The following is a 21,168-nucleotide window of genomic DNA, read 5'->3' on the forward strand; positions in this document are numbered from 1 at the left end:
ATATAATTTAATTATGAAACAAAACAATAAAATATGAATTATATATAAATAAATAAACTTCTAATAAATATTATTTAATAAATAAATCGATATTTTTCTATTTTATTGTTTTGATCTCTAAAGATATTCCATAATATATATTTTATGCACATCTTTATTTATATCTTTTCTAATCTTTGATGATAAATATTTGAGTATGATAGTTAAATAGCTACCAATTTTTTTTCATTTAATTATGGAAATAAATATTAATATTATAATAAATATTATAATAAATATTATAATATTGTATAATTTTGTGCAAGTTTCTACTCATATATATATACATATACATAAAATATTTATAAAGAATATGAGTTAACGTGTAACATTCTTTGATTAAAAGATCGTTTGATTTTTGTAAGCTTTTACACGTTACTTTTCGCTTACAAAAGCTCATAATATCGATTCTATTCTATTCCTACTTCGTGTTGCTGACAATAGAAGAGATCTATCGATAAAGCAGGCTCGTTAACGTTTTATACTTACTTTCTGAATCTCTTTCAAAAGCTCAATTAGAAATCATTTTTTTGTTTTGAAAAGATTAAATAATCTATAAGTGATAAATAAAATTATATTTGCATAAAATGCTTAAAATGTATAAAAAAGAATAATGTATTTAAATATATATATTATATATTAACTATTTATTTTTTTTCATTTTATTTATAAATAATTACTACTTTTGAAATAATCAACAATTTTAATATTTAATTATTGAAATTTAGATTTGAAATTGAACACATAAAGTGGCTTTTTACGTTATAAAAAGAAAAAAAATGTCTTTAAAAGAAATTTTCTTTTGTAATGAAAAGAAGTAATGATGATAAAAATTTCTATAATTTTTAAGATTCTTATTAATTTAATATGATCGTTTTTCTCGGTATTATTAATACATATTTAATATTATGTTTAATAGAAAGATTAAAAGCAATTTTTCATTATTAAAAAATAATCATATAATTTTAATTTTTACAACAAAATTAATCATAGCAGATTAAATTTATTTTCTTGGAAAATTCTTATATCAAAAAATTATTTCATATTTTAAAAAAAATAATAATAAAACTTGTTATGAAAATTGTAAATCTTTTTTTATACTTTTTTAAATTTTTTGTAATTTTTTAATATATAAAGAAATATGCAAATAATTTTTTACTTCATTCTTTTATTTTTTAATGCCAATAATAATGGATTTCTCAATATTATATATTTTTGCTAAATCTTTCGTTATTTTTCTTTCATCATTTCTAATTTTTAAAAATTTAGTTTTGATTTTGTTTCATTAGTTAACTAATTGCAGACATATATATTATGCAAACTTATTTAATGTCAATTTCAAATTAAATTTTATTTACCGTTATTATAAATATTACTGCAATAAGGAAAAACGCCTATATAGATTAAACAAAGATAATTTGGCTAATTCAAATTCAAATAATGAGTGATCAAGTTCTATTACATAGTAGAAATTATGTTAACAAATCAACACAACTACATAAATTAGAGCAACATATCAGATAAGTAAAAGATAATATTATTAACATAATTTTTTTTATAGTCTGTGAGATTTATGTGTATACTATAAATGTTATAATTTATTATTCTTTTTCTTTACAATAATAAAACATATAATTATTCTAATATTTTTTCAAACTATTAAAAATATAAAAATTTTATATAATAATTTAATAATAATATATAATAATAACATATAATAATATAATAATATAAGTATATTTTTAAGATTTTATTCTTATATATTTTTAAAATTGCTATGTTTAATATTTGCTGTAGAAACTAAAGTATAAGTCAAACGAAGATTAAATCGAAATGTGCAACAAATCAGATTTTATGGTTGGCTGTGCAATACTTTTATTTATTGCCTTATTGATATCTAATATATGATATTAGAAAATGAAATTAAAAATTTCTATAGATTCAATAGATAAAATTGAAATCAAATTATAAATAATTTCTTGAAAAATAAAACTATTTCATTAAAGTTATTTATATAATATTACCTATATAATATTGAAATTCAAAATCATTATTATTAAAAAAACAAAAGGATAAAATTCAAAATTAATTATAAAGCTATACATTTATTTATATATTTTAAAATTTATATAATTTAATAATTACTAATAATAATTAAAAAATAGGAGATCTTTAATTTTTATAATAAAAATCATTTTTTACATCATTACTTCAATTTTTTATATTTTTTGTTGTAATTTTCGTTAAAATATAAAATAATTTTTTTTAAAAAATCTATTTTCTATTATTCGAAATCTCTCTTATCTGTCTTATTTGATAATAGAAGTTTTATTGTAGTATTTTGTAAATAAATAATTCATATGAATTCATTTATATTGTTAAATTATTACAATTTAGATAAAATAATTTAGATAAATATATTCTTTATATTCTTAATAAAGATTTTTTTTATTATTTTTATTAATACAGTAATAAGATTCATACATATATAATTACAGATTTTATTCTTTATATTTAATCTAATATATAAAATTTATGTTGAATTATCTTCTAGTAAAATACGTAATGTAGTAAAGATGGAGAAGGCATTGGAGAGATACTGAAATTTTATAAATACGTTATTTACATAAGTTACTATAAAAGCTTAAATATCAGAAAATATTAGATTTTTTTCCAGCAAATCTTAAGATTTATCAATAATTAAAAATAAGCAATTAATACATATAATTGGTAAATTAAAAAGCTATTTTCTTATAAATTGGCATAAAAACATATCAAATACATATTATTCATATTATATAAGTATAATATTAAATTGATAATCGATTTAGACATTTCGCAAAAATTATCACATTTTATTAATATTTATTTATAGCAAAGGATATAAAAATAAAATATTCTTGAACAAAATGATATTATAATCGATATTACAATAAATTGATTTCATAATATATTTCTATTTTATATTGGCATTGGTAGATTAATCTTAGGATTTGCTAGACATAGCTTAACTTAATTTAATATTTTCCGATGTTCGATGGTTTTTAAAGTAAGATATAATATTCTATTTTAAATTTATATCACAAAGAATATTTGAAAAATAGTTTGCCTTACTGAACAATAATAACGTAAAGTAAGTTCTGGTACTATACAACTGATGGAAAACGTTATTGGTTTTTGATATATCAACACGTTAAGTAAATACTTTCGCATTTCTAATGTCTGTTCATACCATGATAACTCGTATACGCTTTTTGATATATTTATACTCTGTGAAATTATTAATTGTATTTACAAAAAACTCGTAAATTATAAAGTATATAAATAATAAAGTATAGCAATAATTTACCATATTCTTCACATAGTCAGCTGGCCATGCGTATATATAAATTTCCGTCATTATAGTGACACATATAATTATAAATTGCATTTTCACAGTTAGTGGTACATTCTGTTTACAATTTGTATCTTCAATTCGTATAATATACAATATGCAAAGTATTACAAGTGTCACTTACCATAAGTAAAATAATGCAGGAAATAATCAAAGCAAATGTTGTTATTGTTATATTATAAAGTACTATATAACGAAAACATTTGATTACTTCTTTCGCATATCTAGAATGAAGAATAAAATGAAAATTAGATGAATATATAGCGTGACTTACGAAAGTATTTAAATACTATCTTACAAGAAATTTACATAATGTTAAAATTCTAATTAAAATAAAAATTAACACGCATGGAAAGTATAACAAATTATATATGGGAATAATTTTTTTTATTGAACAGAAAATTTAAATAAATATTCATTATTATTACTTATAAAAAGATATCAGCCTCCAATCTCATAGATTTTTTTTAATATTGTTAATAAAGTCATTATACTAAATAATATTTTGTGCTCATTAAGAAATTATGAACAAAAATAATTTTATATATATATGATATGTACATATTATATATAGTATTAAATATATTTATCGAATATTTTTATATTTTTACGAATATTTGGAAAAAATTTATCTAATATAAATTTTTCAAAATAATGATATTTAAAACATATTTCAAAATCATTTAAATCGAAAAGTTTTGTTATTCTTTATTTATTAAGAAAACAATTTTCCCATATATGATTCTATATACTTATAATTTCATTAAAAATAAAAAATTGATCATTAATATTTCATTAAAAGATAAGAAAATATTCAAATACTTTCGCGAGTCACTGTAAATATATTATTGTTATGTTACGTTTACCTCCTTAATCGTACTTGTTTCTTAACACAAGCAATCACCATATCAATATCTGTACATTTCTGGAATTCCACGATCAAACATTCGAATCTTGCGACCGTAAACCAAAGTAAAAGTGCTCCGAATACGCTTGCGCATACATTTGCAGAGCATTGATAGCCAACTAAAGATTGATGTATATATATAATGATAGTTACCAACGAATGGTTAACATGGAAAGGATATTCTGCGTCAAATGGAAAAGAAATTGGCAGTATTATAGGTCCTAGCATAAAAGCTGTCGAAGTCAAATATGAAAATATTATGGAACTTCCATAAAATATCTTGCATTTTTCGATATATTTAGAAAAGATTTCTATTTCGTTTTGTTGCGCTTCTTTGACACATTTTATCATTTCTCCAACAACATGCTGCAACCAATAGTTAAAGTATAACAAATGATAGATATTTATTTACAAATATAATCCATAGATTAATTTTTTTAATTTTTAAGAATTTGATATTCGATGCCTTTTGAAATTTAAAAAGTTTCGATTCTTTGAATTCTCTTCGAAAATACGAGTAAAGAATAATTTATTTATAAATATTATAATATTTAGTAATATAATAATTATAATATTATTATATATACTAATATAAAATATTATATACTATATATACTATATATAATATATACTAATGTAAAATATTATAATATTATTTATTATTTATTAAATATTATTTATAATTATAAATAACTTATAAGAATTTCAGGAATGAATTACAAATTTTTGCAATAAGTTCATATAGTAAATTCAGATATGTAGAAAATATATTCTTTTGTTCAAAATATATTTATACGTGAAATTTAATAATATTATGTCAGAAAAATCTTCATTAATATGATTATTAAAAATATGAATATTGTAAAGAGAATTATAATCAGAATATTTATAAGCATACAAGAAATGAAATGAATTATAAAATTTATTAATATTACTATAAATATAATGAAAATATAATAATTCGTATTTTTATAAATAGAATTAAATGAATAAAAAATCAAGTATTTTAAATTGGAATATTTTTTTAACAGTTTTTTTCAATTATAAAAATTGTTAAAAAATTGTTTTTTAAAAAAAAATATTTTAGCATTATCTTTTTAATTTTCAATTTTTAGAATTAAAATTGTTTTTAAAAAATGATTTATTTTATTGTTATGAAAAATTTTATAAAAATATAAAAATTTGACTGAACTATGTCTAATAAATATATATAATTATAATATAATATGTGATCAGTTATCAATTTAAAGAGTATTGCAAAATTTTAAAATAAAAATTATTCATTATTTATTATTTGAAAGAATATGATAAAAGAAGTATACAAATAAATGAAAAAAAGATATGAGAAAAGAAATATAGAAGATAAAAAAAAAATTAATAGAAAAAATCTAATATATAAAAATTTTTTTTCATAATTAAATAAAATTCGAATGAAAACAGATGATTTTATATACAAATATAATTCAATATATATTTGTTAAAAACAAATAAAATGTTATTTTATCCAAACATATTCAATCTTTTTTTTGTTCATCATATACATCAATATTAAATATTAATATCAGTATTATTAATATTAAATATACATAATGTTAATAATAACTATACGATAATATTAACATACTAATAATAATGTTAAATATCTGAAAAAAGTTGAATAATAACTTACTTGTAACGAATTGTGTTTGATGAAGTATACAAGAGTTTGAACAATAAGTTGAGTAACACCTATTGATATACATATGCATTTAGAAATATGTATGACATCGTCATTGTGCAAATAAATTGAATACAACAAAGGTAGAAGTATCATGCACGCGCTAACTACGGTACTGATTTGTAAAACTTTGAAACCAAAAATTTGATTTCTGCTACTATTGACAGGATATGGCCAACAAAAACATATAGCCACACTGAATCGAATAATATCGATAACTTTCTCTGGTGTCGCTTTTTCCAACATAATTTTAAAATACAGTGTGCTTGAATGGAACGAAGAGTAATGAAAGAATAAAATAGAATAATACGTGTAGATCGTTAGGTGGCAGAATATTATCTATTATATTACTTCGAAAACAACTGAATGATTGCAGACATTGCCTGTTAATAAAATTGTTCTATATGCACAAAGAATTTAATAAATCATAGATTGAATACAGTATAATACTTTGAAGTGAAATAATCTGAGAAATAATTTTTGCACTGAAATCAGAGATAATATCTGAGTCGAAGATAATAATTATTGCATTATACATTGGCGCGATCTATGGTATTGAACAGGTGCAGAGGGAAAATATCACGCAATACTTATAAAGACACATATGTTTGAGAAATATGTTTTTCAGTCAGTCGATACGTAAATCGCAGGTTTTTCTTTTATTTTTTGACTTCCCTTTTAAGATATGTATGATAAATCACAGTGAATGATTAAATATGTAACTAGATGCAACATTGTTGTTCATTGCACTGTAGAATATGTTTAAATTTAATGGAATTAATCTTTGCTGCTGACATTTAAAGAAAATGTTGTTGTCCCAAGCATCTATCACTTTATAATAAGTATGTATAATTTTTCTATTATAATTTTTATTAATAGAGAAAAAAGTTTTAAAATAATCAAAAACAAAATGTTGCAGATCAGTGCTAGTTCAATAATAATTCGTCGTTGTCTATAATATTTTAAAGTATCTTTGAAAATAAATAAAATATTATGCATTCATTCTAAAAAAAATTGAATATGCATTACAATATATAGATAATAAAAAAATTATATATTGTATATACTATATTATATAAAAATATGATACAATTTAATATACAATGATAAATTTAAGATATAATGTTTTCCATTTATATTATAGTTATACAAATTTATTAATTATCTATATAATTGTTGATTCCAGAATAAAAGTAAGTTAAACTAAATATATATTACATAAACATATTTACATAAAATGTTATTAATATTTTCATACAACAATTTCGTATACAAAAATTAAAATTTTTTGTATAAAAAATTTTTTGTATAATATAAATTACATTTATACAAAAATTGATATACAAAAATGTCGAATAAGTCTTTTTTAAGTTACAAAAAAATTAAAGTTTGAGATGGAATTATAGAGTTGTTCTATTTCTGTTTTTTGCTTTATAACATAAATTTTATTCTTTTAGATCTGCAGAATACAAAAATAAAATATAAAATGATTCTCGAGTGATAAATATCATAATGACCAAAGTTACAATCAATACGATTATATATCGTAATTCATTATAATTAATTAATAATTTATAATTTTAATTCAAAAATGATTTTATATTTTATTTTTGCATTTTATAATGAATACAATTTTGAAAATTACTTATTATATATAATCCAATATTTGTTATAGAAAGAAGGATATAAATCATACGAAGATTTAGTCAAAACACAAATCAAATTTTATTTGGTTGATTATACAATAGTTTTATTTATTATTTTATTGATATTTGAAATAAAATTAGAAAATTACATTTATTCATAAATTTAAATATTACGAAATTGAAGCATTTAATTGAAATTAAATTATAATTTCTTATAAAATAAAATTGTTTATAGAGTTCGATTATATTTATAATATTGAAATTTTATAATCATTAGCAATCACAGAAAAATAAAACTGAAAATTATATGCAAATAATTCATCCATCTGTATTATATTTAAAAATTTATGCAATTTAACAATGAATATATATATATATATATATATATATATATGTATATATACACATTATCCCTAATTTTTACAATAAAAATCTTTTTTACATTATAATTTTGTTATAAATAACCGTTTTATTTTCTTCAAAATATAGAATAATTTATTTAAAAAAAATGTTCTATTATCTGTATTCTATTATCTGTGTTCTATTATCCAAAAATCTTTTATCCGAACAATATCTCCCTATTATCTTGGATAATGGAAATTCTACTGTACATATGACACGATGCGATGTTTGGCTTTGGAGGAAGCTTGGTCACGTAACCTCTGTCTAATCTAGCAATAACAGTGAGGATAATGTGATCTCACACGTTCTCCTCCTGTAGAAACTCGTCGGAGGAGAATTAGAATAAATTACGTTTAATGGTAAAAGAAGTAGCATGATGATGGTCAATAAATGATTATTGCAGCATATTTATATATTAATTATAATTTATTGTTTTAGTATTTGAATAATCGTTTAAGATAATTTTTATAATGATTATAATTTTTATAATTACCTGTATTCATTCTTCGCTGAATATATAATAAAAAGAATTGAGATCGATAAATTGATTTGTTCCATCGAAAGATGTTACTTATTTCAATAATGATCAATTAAAGAAGTTTTATTATATTGAAATTATTTTATAATATCAATATAATATCAATATAATATCAATATAATATCAATATATTTTTAATTTAATTAAAAAAGTTTTATTTTTATTAACGCTGTAATATTTCACAATTCTAGATTAAATTATAACTGATTTTTATAATATATTGTATCATACATAAATCATGTTAGTATATTTAATTATATTCAATTATTTGCATGTGCCAAATATAAATCGGATAATAAAGTTTTGAATAATAGAAAATTTAATTAAATAGGATTTGGATAATAAATTTTACTTTTAATGTGATGGTAAAAACAAGTATTTGGAAAATATAAATATATTATATTTTAGAATAATTATATTTTAGAATAATTAATATTATTTTATATTTCAAATTACACATTTATTAATTATTCTAAAAATTATTATATATTTTCTTTCTATTATATTATAAAGATTATTATTAATCTTTCTAAAAATATATGTATTTTTTTGGTTTACTTTTTCAATGTTCAATAATTCATTTGGCTAATATTATCTTTTGACTTATTAGTTGTAGTAAGTTTTTCTTTCCTATAATTCATAAAATTGATCAAATCTTTTTCATTATTAAAAAATTTATCATATAGTTTTAATTTTTTTATTTAATAACACTTTATAAATCTAATAAATATCATATGATCTAATAAATATCATAATAAACACAATACATAATACAACATAAATATCATCTCTTATATATATAGTTAAATATTTAATATTTAATTTTATCTAAATTACAATTTAGATAAAATATTCTTAAAAAGAATATTGATCCTTTATTATTTTCATTAAAATAATAACGTATTCATATTACTACGGATTTTCATTAATCTTACATTACATTAAAAATACATTTATCTTCTACATATAATGCAGTGAAGATATACAATCGATCATAAAGCAATTTTCTCATGAATTGCAATAGAAATTTGCAATATTTTGGATTTATATCTTAGGACTTACTGGATATAATCTAATATAATCTAACATTTTCTTCTTAGATTTTTATAACATGTAATATTCTATTTTTGATCTATATTGGAAAAAATATGAATCATAATATTAATTTATAAAACTTTGAAATCAAAAATTTGATTTCTGCTATTATTGAGAGGACCTGGTCAACAAAAACATATAGCCACATTGAACTGAATAATATCGATATAACTTTCTCTGATATTTTCGCTTTTTCCAACATAATTTCAAAATATAGTGTGCTTTATGAATCGAACAAAGAGGAATGAAAGAATAAAATAGAATGATACATGTAGATCGTTAGGTGGCAGAATATTATATATTATATTACTTCGAAAACAATTGAATGATTGCAGACATTGTCTATTAATAAAATTGTTCTATATGCACAAAGAATTTAATAAGTCATAGATTGAATACAGTATAATACTTTGAAATGAAATAATCTGGGAAATAATTTTTGCACTGAAATCAGAAATAATATCTGAGTCGAAGATAATAATTATTGATTGCATTATACATTGGCGCAATCTGTGGTACTGAACAGGTGTAGAGGGAAGATATCACGCTCATAAACATACATGACATATTTATATTTTGAGAAATATATTTTTCAATTAGTTAATACGTAAATTGCACATTCTTCTTTTATTTTTGACTTCTTTTTAAAATATGTACGTTACGATGTAATGTAATAAATGTAAAATGTAAAAATCGTAATATGTACATTACGATAAATCACAATGGATAATTAGACATGTATAGTTAGATAAGTAGATATAATATTATTATTCGTTTTTACTATTGTATATGTATTATATAATATAACATATTTTAACATATTAAATATTTTATTTGACGAATTAAAATTTTTCATTATTAATATTTCAAATAAAACTTGTCGTTCGAAAAAAAAAAATTTTAAATAACCAAAAAAATTGTAATATATCGCAATGCCACTGATAAATTTATAGTTGTGTATATAATATATAAATTTATATATTATATCTATATAATATCTATGTAATATATACTATGTATAACATATAATAAATCTTTAATGGAAAATTTATCGTAAATTAAAAATTTATTTTAATTTATATATATATATATATATAATTATTTATATATATATATATATATATATAATCGGATATGTTATATATATATATATATATATATATATATATAACATATCCGATTTATATCGAATCATCAAATATCTTGAAAAAATATTTAAATGAAGAACTGAAAAAATATTTTAGACATTTTGAATATATATTATCTCTTTATATTATATCTATATATTATATCTTATATTATATTATATCTCTTATTATTATACTCTTATTATATCTTATATTATATCTCTTTATATTATATTATATTATATTATCTCTTTATATATATATATAGATAATGTTAATATAAAGAGATAATGTTAATATTGTACAATATTAATAATTTTTTTAGATTAATATAAAGATCATATAAAAATCAATTTTAAGTTTTTAAGTGAAATTATCTAATTTTTATTGTACTATGCACAATAACTCTAAATTAAAAAATTTTCGACATAAATAGTACATTAATATTTTTTTTAGGAAATAACGAGTTGCAATAAAAGTTATTCATATAGTTTCATTTAAAAAATTAAAATTGATTTTTATATGAACTTTTATGTATCCATTTATAGAAAATTTATTAATATTAATTATTAATCTTTATAACAAACAACGTTTATTTGAAATGTTTTTTCATCAAATATTTATCATTCATATTTTTCGAAATATTTGGTTCAATTCACTTAAAATAAACTTCTATATGTAAAATTTAGACTATAAAAAGTAACTAGTGCATAATATATATATATATATGTTGTGTCTGATAATAAATAAATAATTAATTGTTATTATATACTGAATATTATATATAAATTATTATATATTAATTATGTTTATTATTCTGAATAAAAATACAAATCATCAAATTTAAGATATAGTTTTGAATTTATATGTTAATTGTTGATTCCAGAATAACAGACGTAAATTGGTAAACATGAAATATCTTTATATTTAACAAAATGTTAATATATTTGTGAAACATTTTTGGAGAATCAGAAGGAACAATAAAATAAACAAAAATCGCTATATGAAAATGTCAGAAATGACTTATTTATTAAATTATACGCAATTGAAAATTCCATTAAATGAAGCAGAAAACGAAGCAGAAGACGGAAATAGAATAAGATTCGTTTCCTGTAACGTTATTCCTTCGGATCGGTGGAATGCGAAAATAAAAATATAAAATAGCTCAACCGGATTTACAACAATCAAAGTTATAATGATATCAGCATCATATTTAGTATCTATCATTGTAATTTTAATTATTGTAATTCATTTAAACATTTGTGTTATTCAAGAATTATTTTATATTTTATTTTTGCATTCTGATTCATACCTAATTAATTATATATATAATTATTTGATATTATTATTATGATATATTATACAATTAATTAATTATATATATGGAATATATATTGAGATATTTCAAAATTTATGAGGAAATAATTTTTTTTAATTCACCGTTTTATACATTTTAGATGTTATAATATTTATAGAAATAATGAATATGCACATACTTTTATGAATAAATATGAAATTAAAATAAAATTTTATACAATAGAATCTTTTCATACAAATATCTCATAAGAATTTAATGATTAACTTATAAGAAAATTATTCAAGGCGATGTTCTTGATAATATATATACATATGTCAAAATTAAAGTGATTGAAGTTATTTTTTTTATAATGTATAATTATCCAATAAATTTATTTGTGTATTCCTGCATTTTTCGAAAATATTTAAAAATATATATATATCAAAATATTCATTATATATCAGATTTTACATACATGTATAAAGTAATTGATAACACAATAAAATGTTATATAGGTGATTCAACATGAAAAAATAAATCAAATGCTTGTTTCCATGCTTTATTTTCATACATAAAATAAATATCTGTTGATAATTCATTTATATCTAATTAAAAAATATTATTAAAATATTATTAAAATATTAAAAATAATTAGAGAATAGGTTGTGAAATGAGTTAATCAAAAATAACAAAAAAAGATATATTTAGTAAAAGAAATAGAAATAAACAATGTTATACAAATGTAAGTTATATATATAGATGAATTGTATCGATGCCTTTGTTCTACTGTCCTGAGCTCACTATATCTCACTATCGCACGGCGGTTCAAAAAGACAAAACAAAATCGAACATGAATCGCGATCGCATCTAGTGATACTACTATTCACACATAAATATGTCCGTATCTTTATATATATAAACTCAACAATAAATATTGGAATACAATTTTAGTTGTGTTTTTCAAATTTGTTTTAATCGAATTGAAACTATCAAATAAAAAAACTTGATTCTATATTTTCGATTTATTTTGTCACATTGAATTATTTCTCTATATAGTTCTGTCATCGCAGCTAGACATCCTATATGAATTTTCTGTTGTGTGAATGTTCTATTACCTACATGAATAATACATTTCCTACTGGAATATTCTAGAGTAAATCCGGAATAGTTCGAACATCGGAATAGAGTATTAATATTTTAAAAGTGAAGCAAGGAAGGATTCCATATCTCATTTACATAAAGCATATAAATAAATGAATTTAAGCTGATCTTGCACTGATAATTATCTCAAAATGAATTCTATCTAAATACGAATCTTTAAATACGAAATTATGCTTACATTATGTTATTCTAAAAGTTTTTGATCGAGTAGCGTTAATGGTAATTAAAAGTGATAAAAATTATAAGTTAAATAATTATTACAATTATAAAATATTTTGTTGTACATAAGTCTTGAATTAAGTTTAATAAATGTATTGATTTATTTATATTTATTTTATTTACATATTAAATTATGTAAATAAAAGTTTATTAAACTTTTAAAAAAAAAAAAATTATAATTTTTTAACTATATCATTTTTATTGAAATGAAACGAAAACATAGAATGAAATTTGATTATATAAAGTTTCGTAAATCACTTTGAAAATTTTTCAAATATAAGTGAAATTGGTTAATTCTTGATTGTATAATAAAATTTTATTGCTTAAATTTTTGTATTTAAAATCAAAATTAAATATATATATAAGAATCGATATATTTTCAAATTTCAATTTTTTTGAAAATTGATTTTTAAATGAAAAATTCTTTTTTTTTCTTATTTTCACATTTAAAATTTTCTACCAACAATTTATTTGTATACTATAAAGAATTATTAATTGAAAAATTTTTAAATTTGATTTACTCAAAAACGGATTTTTTCATTGTACAATTTCATTATTTTTGATTTTCCTTTTATTTTGAGCTATAAAATCTTCCTGACTCCATTTTTATCATGAATTATAGATTATCTTATATATCTTCTATTATTCTTTCTTAGATTCTACATATTCCATGAAATATTCGCGCATTCTCATATATTAAGAAGGAATGAGTTTTACAATAGATTCATGTGACACGTACTTTATTTTTCTTTTTTTTTTCCTTCCTTCTACTTTCTCCGTCCTTTTTGCCTTTCATTATAGCGCCACAGCATCATGACACCATTGATTGATACAATGATATCACATTGTTATAAGCAGTATTCTACGTTTTCCAATAAGGAAAGAATTAAAGTATTTTCTTTACGCAGACTTAATTAAAGTATTCTCATATATATTTTATATATAAATATGTATTTATATAAAAATATGTATTGAATAAATTTAATGTGATATATTTTATTTGAAATAAAATAACAAATATATCTGAAAATTCGAGTTTCTTTGGAAAATTTATATGATATAATTTATATTTATATTATATTAAATTATATTAATATATTATATTATATTTATATTATAATAAATTTATATTTATTGATAAAAACAGAAAAAAAAGATATTCAATTGAAAAAGTATATTTATAAAATTGAAACACAGTCCAAATTTATTATCAAATCGTTAATATTTAATATATTTTCTTTTTTAAATTGATTCCGTTTTTTATTATATATTTATTGATTTTTTTATTTATAAAAATTTAAAATTTCAACAATAGAAATAAAAAAAATTCATAATAAAAATTTATATATAATTTTTTAAATAAAATATTTATGTATATATGTTATGCATATGTGTATATGTATAAATTGTAAATCTTTTTGCATTTATTAATTCACGATTCATTGAAATGTATTTGATTGAATTAATGTTATCTCAATTCAAAAATTATTCTTAATTCGACAAATCAAAATATAAATCTTTAATCTTTTTCAAAATGTGTCGTAATGTTTTCCCCAATAATATAAATTCATCTTTGAAAAAATATGTGATTATTGTGAATCAATTTGATTGCAGTTCAGAAGTTAATGAATATTGAAACATTTTTACAATTTCATGAGATGAAAAAAGACATATATATTTATTTTAAATTATAAAAAATTGATAAAAAAAAGGTAAAAGAAGATACGATTTTCATTACTTTTTTTTAATTTCAATTCTTCGCAATCAAATAAAATCTTTTTTTTATACATACTTCTTTACACATGCAATATAAACTAATCCTTCTTTAGTTCTTAAAACAAATCATTATCAATTATGAAAAAGTTATCTTGTTTTAAAAAATATATACTTTTTGAAACCACTATTAATACATAAAACAGCTAGCACTATGATTTGAAAAATAATCGCTTCGTGACCCGAATGTTTCGAGAAGAGAACATCTGGTGAATCTTGTTGGCAAGTTTATAACATGTATATAGAGAAAAAGTGGCTATTTTTGAAACCAGAATTTGCACATTCCGAGTAATAAAAAAATTCACCTTTTATACAATAAAAATTATCGTATCTTTCCTTTTCAATATTCCAAGATATTATAAGGCATTATAAATCTAATATTTTGCAAAAAATTATATCATATAAGTTATATCATAATAAGTTTAATAATAATATTTTTTATATTATAAAGTAATAGACATGAAATTATTTTTCTTTTTTAAAGATATATTTCAGAGAATTTGGCTCAAAAGTAAATTTAAAAAATCAATAATCACTTAGTTGATAAATTCATATAATAGATTCAATCATCTCTTGTGACGATTTTGCTATTGTTTTAGCTATTTTGGATTAATTTTTCTATGAAAGACATATGTTAACTATTATATTTTTCAAACATAATGTATAAGAACTTTTAATGTTTAATAAGTGATTGTCATAAAAATTATATAAACATGAATTAAAATTAGAATATTGTAATGTAATGTTAATTTAATAAAAGTTATTTTATTTAAAATTCAATAATAAATAGTAAAATACATATAGAATTTAGAGAATATATACAAAATAATATTTCACATCTTTTCGAGTGTCTCTGAAATCATTGATTGATGATATGTAGAAATAAATTCAAATGAAAATTATAAATCTTATAAATTATAATTATTATTGTTTGTATTCTTATTATTGAAAAAAATTAAATTATTGCCTAATTAATATATTATAATATAATTAATATTAAATTATTATTATTACTTTAAAAATATATTATTAGTTTTTCAAATATTTATAATTAATTCTATATAAAGTTTTTTTTTTATAAAATTAAAAAGAAAAGAAAAGAAAAAAAAATAAATTTATTTTTTATATAAATATATATAATTTTATATATACATATTCATCAAGAATTATTAAAAATAAAAAAATTCTTTTGAATTTCATTGAAGGAAGATTCTTCTTTAATGAAAATAATTTAAAATTAATTTTTCTAACATGAAATACAAACACTGATGAAATTAATGTCACCGCAGGTTTACACTTTGTCGAGAAATTATTCTACTGAATAAGATACTGAACTGTCACGTCCCGAATTCCATGGTAGAGAAACATAAACTGGATACCTATTCCTATTCCTAGCCGCTGATTATAGCCATGTTAGAGCCAAGGGAATAATTAAGAAGGTTGAAAAGCTGTCCGTGGGATGAAAAATAAAGATGTATCGTCTTGGGATTAGTTAGTTAGATACATCTGTAGCATTGCAAATGACGATTTCTGCCTGAAATGTGAAGACTTTGATATTTTTGTGGAATAAAAAATTGTAAGACTATTTTTTAATAATGAAAAAACGTTTTTTTATTCTTTCTCTCATTATTCCTTAATATTTAAGTATAATTTTAATTTTTTTAACTTTACTTTTAACTAACGTTTAACCTTTTTTTCGTGCAAAATAAGATGTAATTTTTAACACGAATACTTGAATCGTAGATTTAAGATTTTTTGAGATCTAGATTAAGCTAGATTTAAATTTCATCGAATAATAAATACTTTATTTAATCTTTCAGATTTTGTGCGCAAAAAGTGATTTTTAGTAAAATTAATTTTTGAAATCGAAAACAATTTTTGAATTTTTGAATTTTTGAATTTTTGAAAACAAATAAAAACAAATAAAATTTTTTTGTTTTTTTTTTTTTAAATCATTAAATTTTTATCATATTTTGACTATGATTATTTTGTGAGATAATAATCAAAATGCAATTCCTGCGAATTAAAATTTCATTAATCAATTTCAAATCTAATTCAAATTTTTTCATCTAAAATTATTTGTCGAAAACAAATTAAAAGATTAGATTATTCTTAATTATTCATCAATTATGTTCTATAAAATTATATATATTCCTAATTTATCTATTTATATATATACATAATTTTATAATTTATTAATAATATAATTTTTTCATAAAAAAAAATATTATATTTACATTAGAAAATTTGTTTAATGAGTTCTGGCTTATTTTTACAAAATAATTATTTTGTTCAATTTCATTCTATTATTGTTCAATATCTTTTTGTAATTCTAAAAATCAATGACTATGAAAATTAATAAAACTATATTTTTAGAAATTTTTGAATTTGAATTTTTTTTATAAAAATTTCTAAAATTGTAATAAAATCTCTTGAATGTTGAATATTTCACATTTATATCAATTTTGTATAAATTTTGTTCTACATCTTAATTATATTGAAATGTAATCAACGCTAAATGTCTAAATTAGAGAGAATTGTATTCATGTTTAACTGTTTGCTCAATATATCATAGTAGAATTAATTCTCCTGCATCAAGAGCATTAGAATAATTCTAATTCTAATATCAAATGTGTTTGTTATTTTTATCGTTCATATTAATTTCAATATTGTAATTTTTATTGATGAATTTCTTAATGAATTTATAGCATTTGATCAAAATCTGTTTGTTAAGAATACTGATTATTAATATTAATGTATTAATGTACAGAGTATATAAATTATATCTATTTCTCAATGAAAATCTAAAATAAAAAATGATTCGTGCAAGAATGATACTTGAAAATCAAAATCAATTTTTTTTTCATTATATCATCATAAGAATAAAAAGTTTCAAAAAAATTATGAATCGCTATGCAACTGTTCTCTTGAAAGAAATATTAAAATTTCGTTAGTTTTTGTCCATTATTTCTATTCATTTTATTTATAATTTGTTATACTTTCAATTTCAAAAACAAAAAAGAATATTTCAATGTTTATTAATTATATGTACATTTTTTAATAACAAAGTTTTGATAACAAGTTTGATGATAATTATATTCCTTGTGACCTAATTAAGAATATTTCGACAAGCATTAAAATGTCAACAGTCCAGAATCCAGACCAGCAACGCGTTTAGTCCATTGTTCAAGATGAAAGGCACATGCTCAACTACTGCCCATTATTTACTTCCTCTTCATTTACAACCAGTTGCCCAATATTAATTTGGCGGGTAACATCCATGATAGAATCGTGTAGCAGTAAGGTCAACTCAGGATTTACAAGCAAGAGATGCAAGCTATCTATACGATTCGACACAACGTTATAGATGGTGACATTGCTATCATACGTGTTCAATCAGATGAAAATTATATTATAAATATAATTATAAATATATATATAATTATAAATATTCTTCATTATTATAAGAAATTTGTAATAAATATTAAATTATGAAATTTGATATTGATGAATTGAATGAAATTATTATTTGATAAATAATAACATATTTGGAAAAGAAATAGAATAAGATGGCATTATCAAATCCATTTTGTTTCATTTAACATAAATTTAAATTGCTTATAACTTAATAAATAAAAATCAATATAGATTTAATTATTTTAAATTTTCAAATTATTTTTTAAAATTAGTTAAGAAATAATTTATTTTTGAAGTAACATCTCTTTTATCCTTAAACTAAGTCTCTAAATTTTTCTATTAATTATTTTTATTGATTTGATAAGATATTGTTTAATATTTATAACTGTTTAATAAAGATATTAATATCTCTAATATTTTCAGAAAAAACACAAACATATATTGGTAATACTTTATTTGTTTCATTTTATAGAATATAAGTCATAATCAACTTGGCAAATTAATGTGATTTAGCTTAAAAACTAATTCTTTTATCTGATCATCATTGAATAATTTGTCAGATTCAAAGATAAAAGTCTTATAAAAATGCATAATATATTTCTAAAATTCATATTTATGAAGCAATAATATTAGGCAATAACATAATTATAAAATAAATTAAATTTCTAATATTATGAGAATAGATATTTCTGAAAATATTTATAAAATATGAAAAGGAATAATAAATTAAGTAAAAAATTTTTTTATTTGATAAAAGAATTTATTTCCTATTTCAAAAAAAGATTTTTATTTGGTTCTATTTTATAATAAAAGATTAATTGATAGCGTATTAAATATTTTAATAATTTAAAATTTTATTTGTAAAAAATGGAAAATATGGTCCTCACTTATAGACTTAAAATTTTACCATCAAGGCATACCATGTATGCAGAAAATTATATGCGAGCAAACTCTTAGAATTATTGAAAAAAAAAAACAATAGTGAATCAATATTAGAACGCATTACTTTATGGTATTTTACAATCAAGTAAAAAATTGAAATTTAATTTCAAATTTTTAAATAATTTAAATCAATTAAAATCAATTAAATAATCGAAAATATAGAATATTATTTATTTTTTTTTCTTAAAGATTTAAATACAATTTAAAAATATAGATAAAAAATTGTATTATTTTTTCTAAATAATATATTTATTCATATAAATTTTTTTTGAAATTTCAAGATAAGTTTTGATTTTTTAAATGGAATACTATAAATTTTTTTATATCACATGAAAATGTACTTCAAAATAAGTTTTTAATTAAAATCATATAAGATCAAAATTGAATTTAGTAATTCAATTATTTTCGTAATATTCATTAATTTGTTTAAGATTATATAAGATTATATGTTTTATATTGTAATATTAATAATTATTATGTATATTTTTATTTTAATTATAAATAATGAAGTTTATAAAAGATTAATGTAAACAAATATTGATGAATAAAAACAATAAAAATAACATTTTTAAACATTATAAAGCTTTATCAATAAGGCAAATTAATAAATATAATATTAAGAAATGAATATTTAATTGAAAATAAATAATTAAATTATTTTTTCATTTCTGATTTTATATGATCTTAACTATTATACTTTACTATACTTTACTTATATTACATAACATGTTTGAATTTGTTTTGAAACATATTTCCATGCAATTTAAAAAAAAAAACTTATAGCATTCCATTTAAAAAATTGAAGATTATCTATTGAAATCTTAAAAAAAAATCAGAATAAAAATTATATAAATCATTAGATTATTTACGAAAGACAATTTTTTCCTCTATCATTTTTTCCTTATATTTACTATTTCAAGAGAAACATTCGATAATATGCGAACAGTATTGATATTTCATTTTTCATCATAAATTCTATTATATATTTTATTCTTTACGTAATCTATGGCATGAACACAAAGCCGATTAAAATAAGCTGAACATTGTTAAAAACAAATATTACGAAATTTAGTAATTCACAAATTGTATAGTCAAAAATATCGATATCTCCGTAATTAACGCAGATAAAATCAAATCGACTCCCATTAAAGTATTCCTCTTTTATTTAATAAACTGATTTCAAGTTTATAAATCACCAAATATATATTTTGATTAAAATTAAATATTTTATATAATAAAATTGGAAAATAATATTTATGATGAAAATTTTTCTTTTTTTTAGATTTTTTTCATTATTCTGCTATTATTTTTTTTTTTTTTTGCATTTTAAGAGACTTTAAAAATTTAATGAGATTTAAGTTTAAAGTAAAATTTTGTTTTTTGAGAAATGCTGAAAATTTAAATTCCTTATTTTCCCGTAGATATTTCAGAACATTATTTATTTTTGAACATATGTATTATATTGAAAATATAATGAAAATTATAATGAATTCA

The 21,168-nt window shown here is 19.1% G+C and overlaps 2 protein-coding genes across 3 annotated transcripts in view; one reads left to right on the top strand and one right to left on the bottom strand.

The window, feature by feature from the left end:
- LOC107996996 (uncharacterized) overlaps nucleotides 1-21,168 on the top strand; it is a 128,205-nt gene that overhangs the window by 48,093 nt on the left and 58,944 nt on the right. The window lies entirely within an intron of this gene.
- LOC107996944 (uncharacterized) lies at nucleotides 3,031-6,400 on the bottom strand. The gene is made up of 5 exons (XM_028666304.2): nucleotides 6,010-6,400; nucleotides 4,300-4,706; nucleotides 3,558-3,657; nucleotides 3,389-3,490; nucleotides 3,031-3,309 (listed from the first exon to the last, which is right to left on the bottom strand). The coding sequence occupies exons 1-5, from the start codon at nucleotides 6,301-6,303 to the stop codon at nucleotides 3,115-3,117; spliced, it is 1,098 nt and encodes a 365-aa protein (XP_028522105.2). The 5' UTR covers nucleotides 6,304-6,400; the 3' UTR covers nucleotides 3,031-3,114.

This window comes from Apis cerana, linkage group LG13 (genome assembly GCF_029169275.1).
Source record: "Apis cerana isolate GH-2021 linkage group LG13, AcerK_1.0, whole genome shotgun sequence".
NCBI lineage: Eukaryota > Metazoa > Arthropoda > Insecta > Hymenoptera > Apidae > Apis > Apis cerana.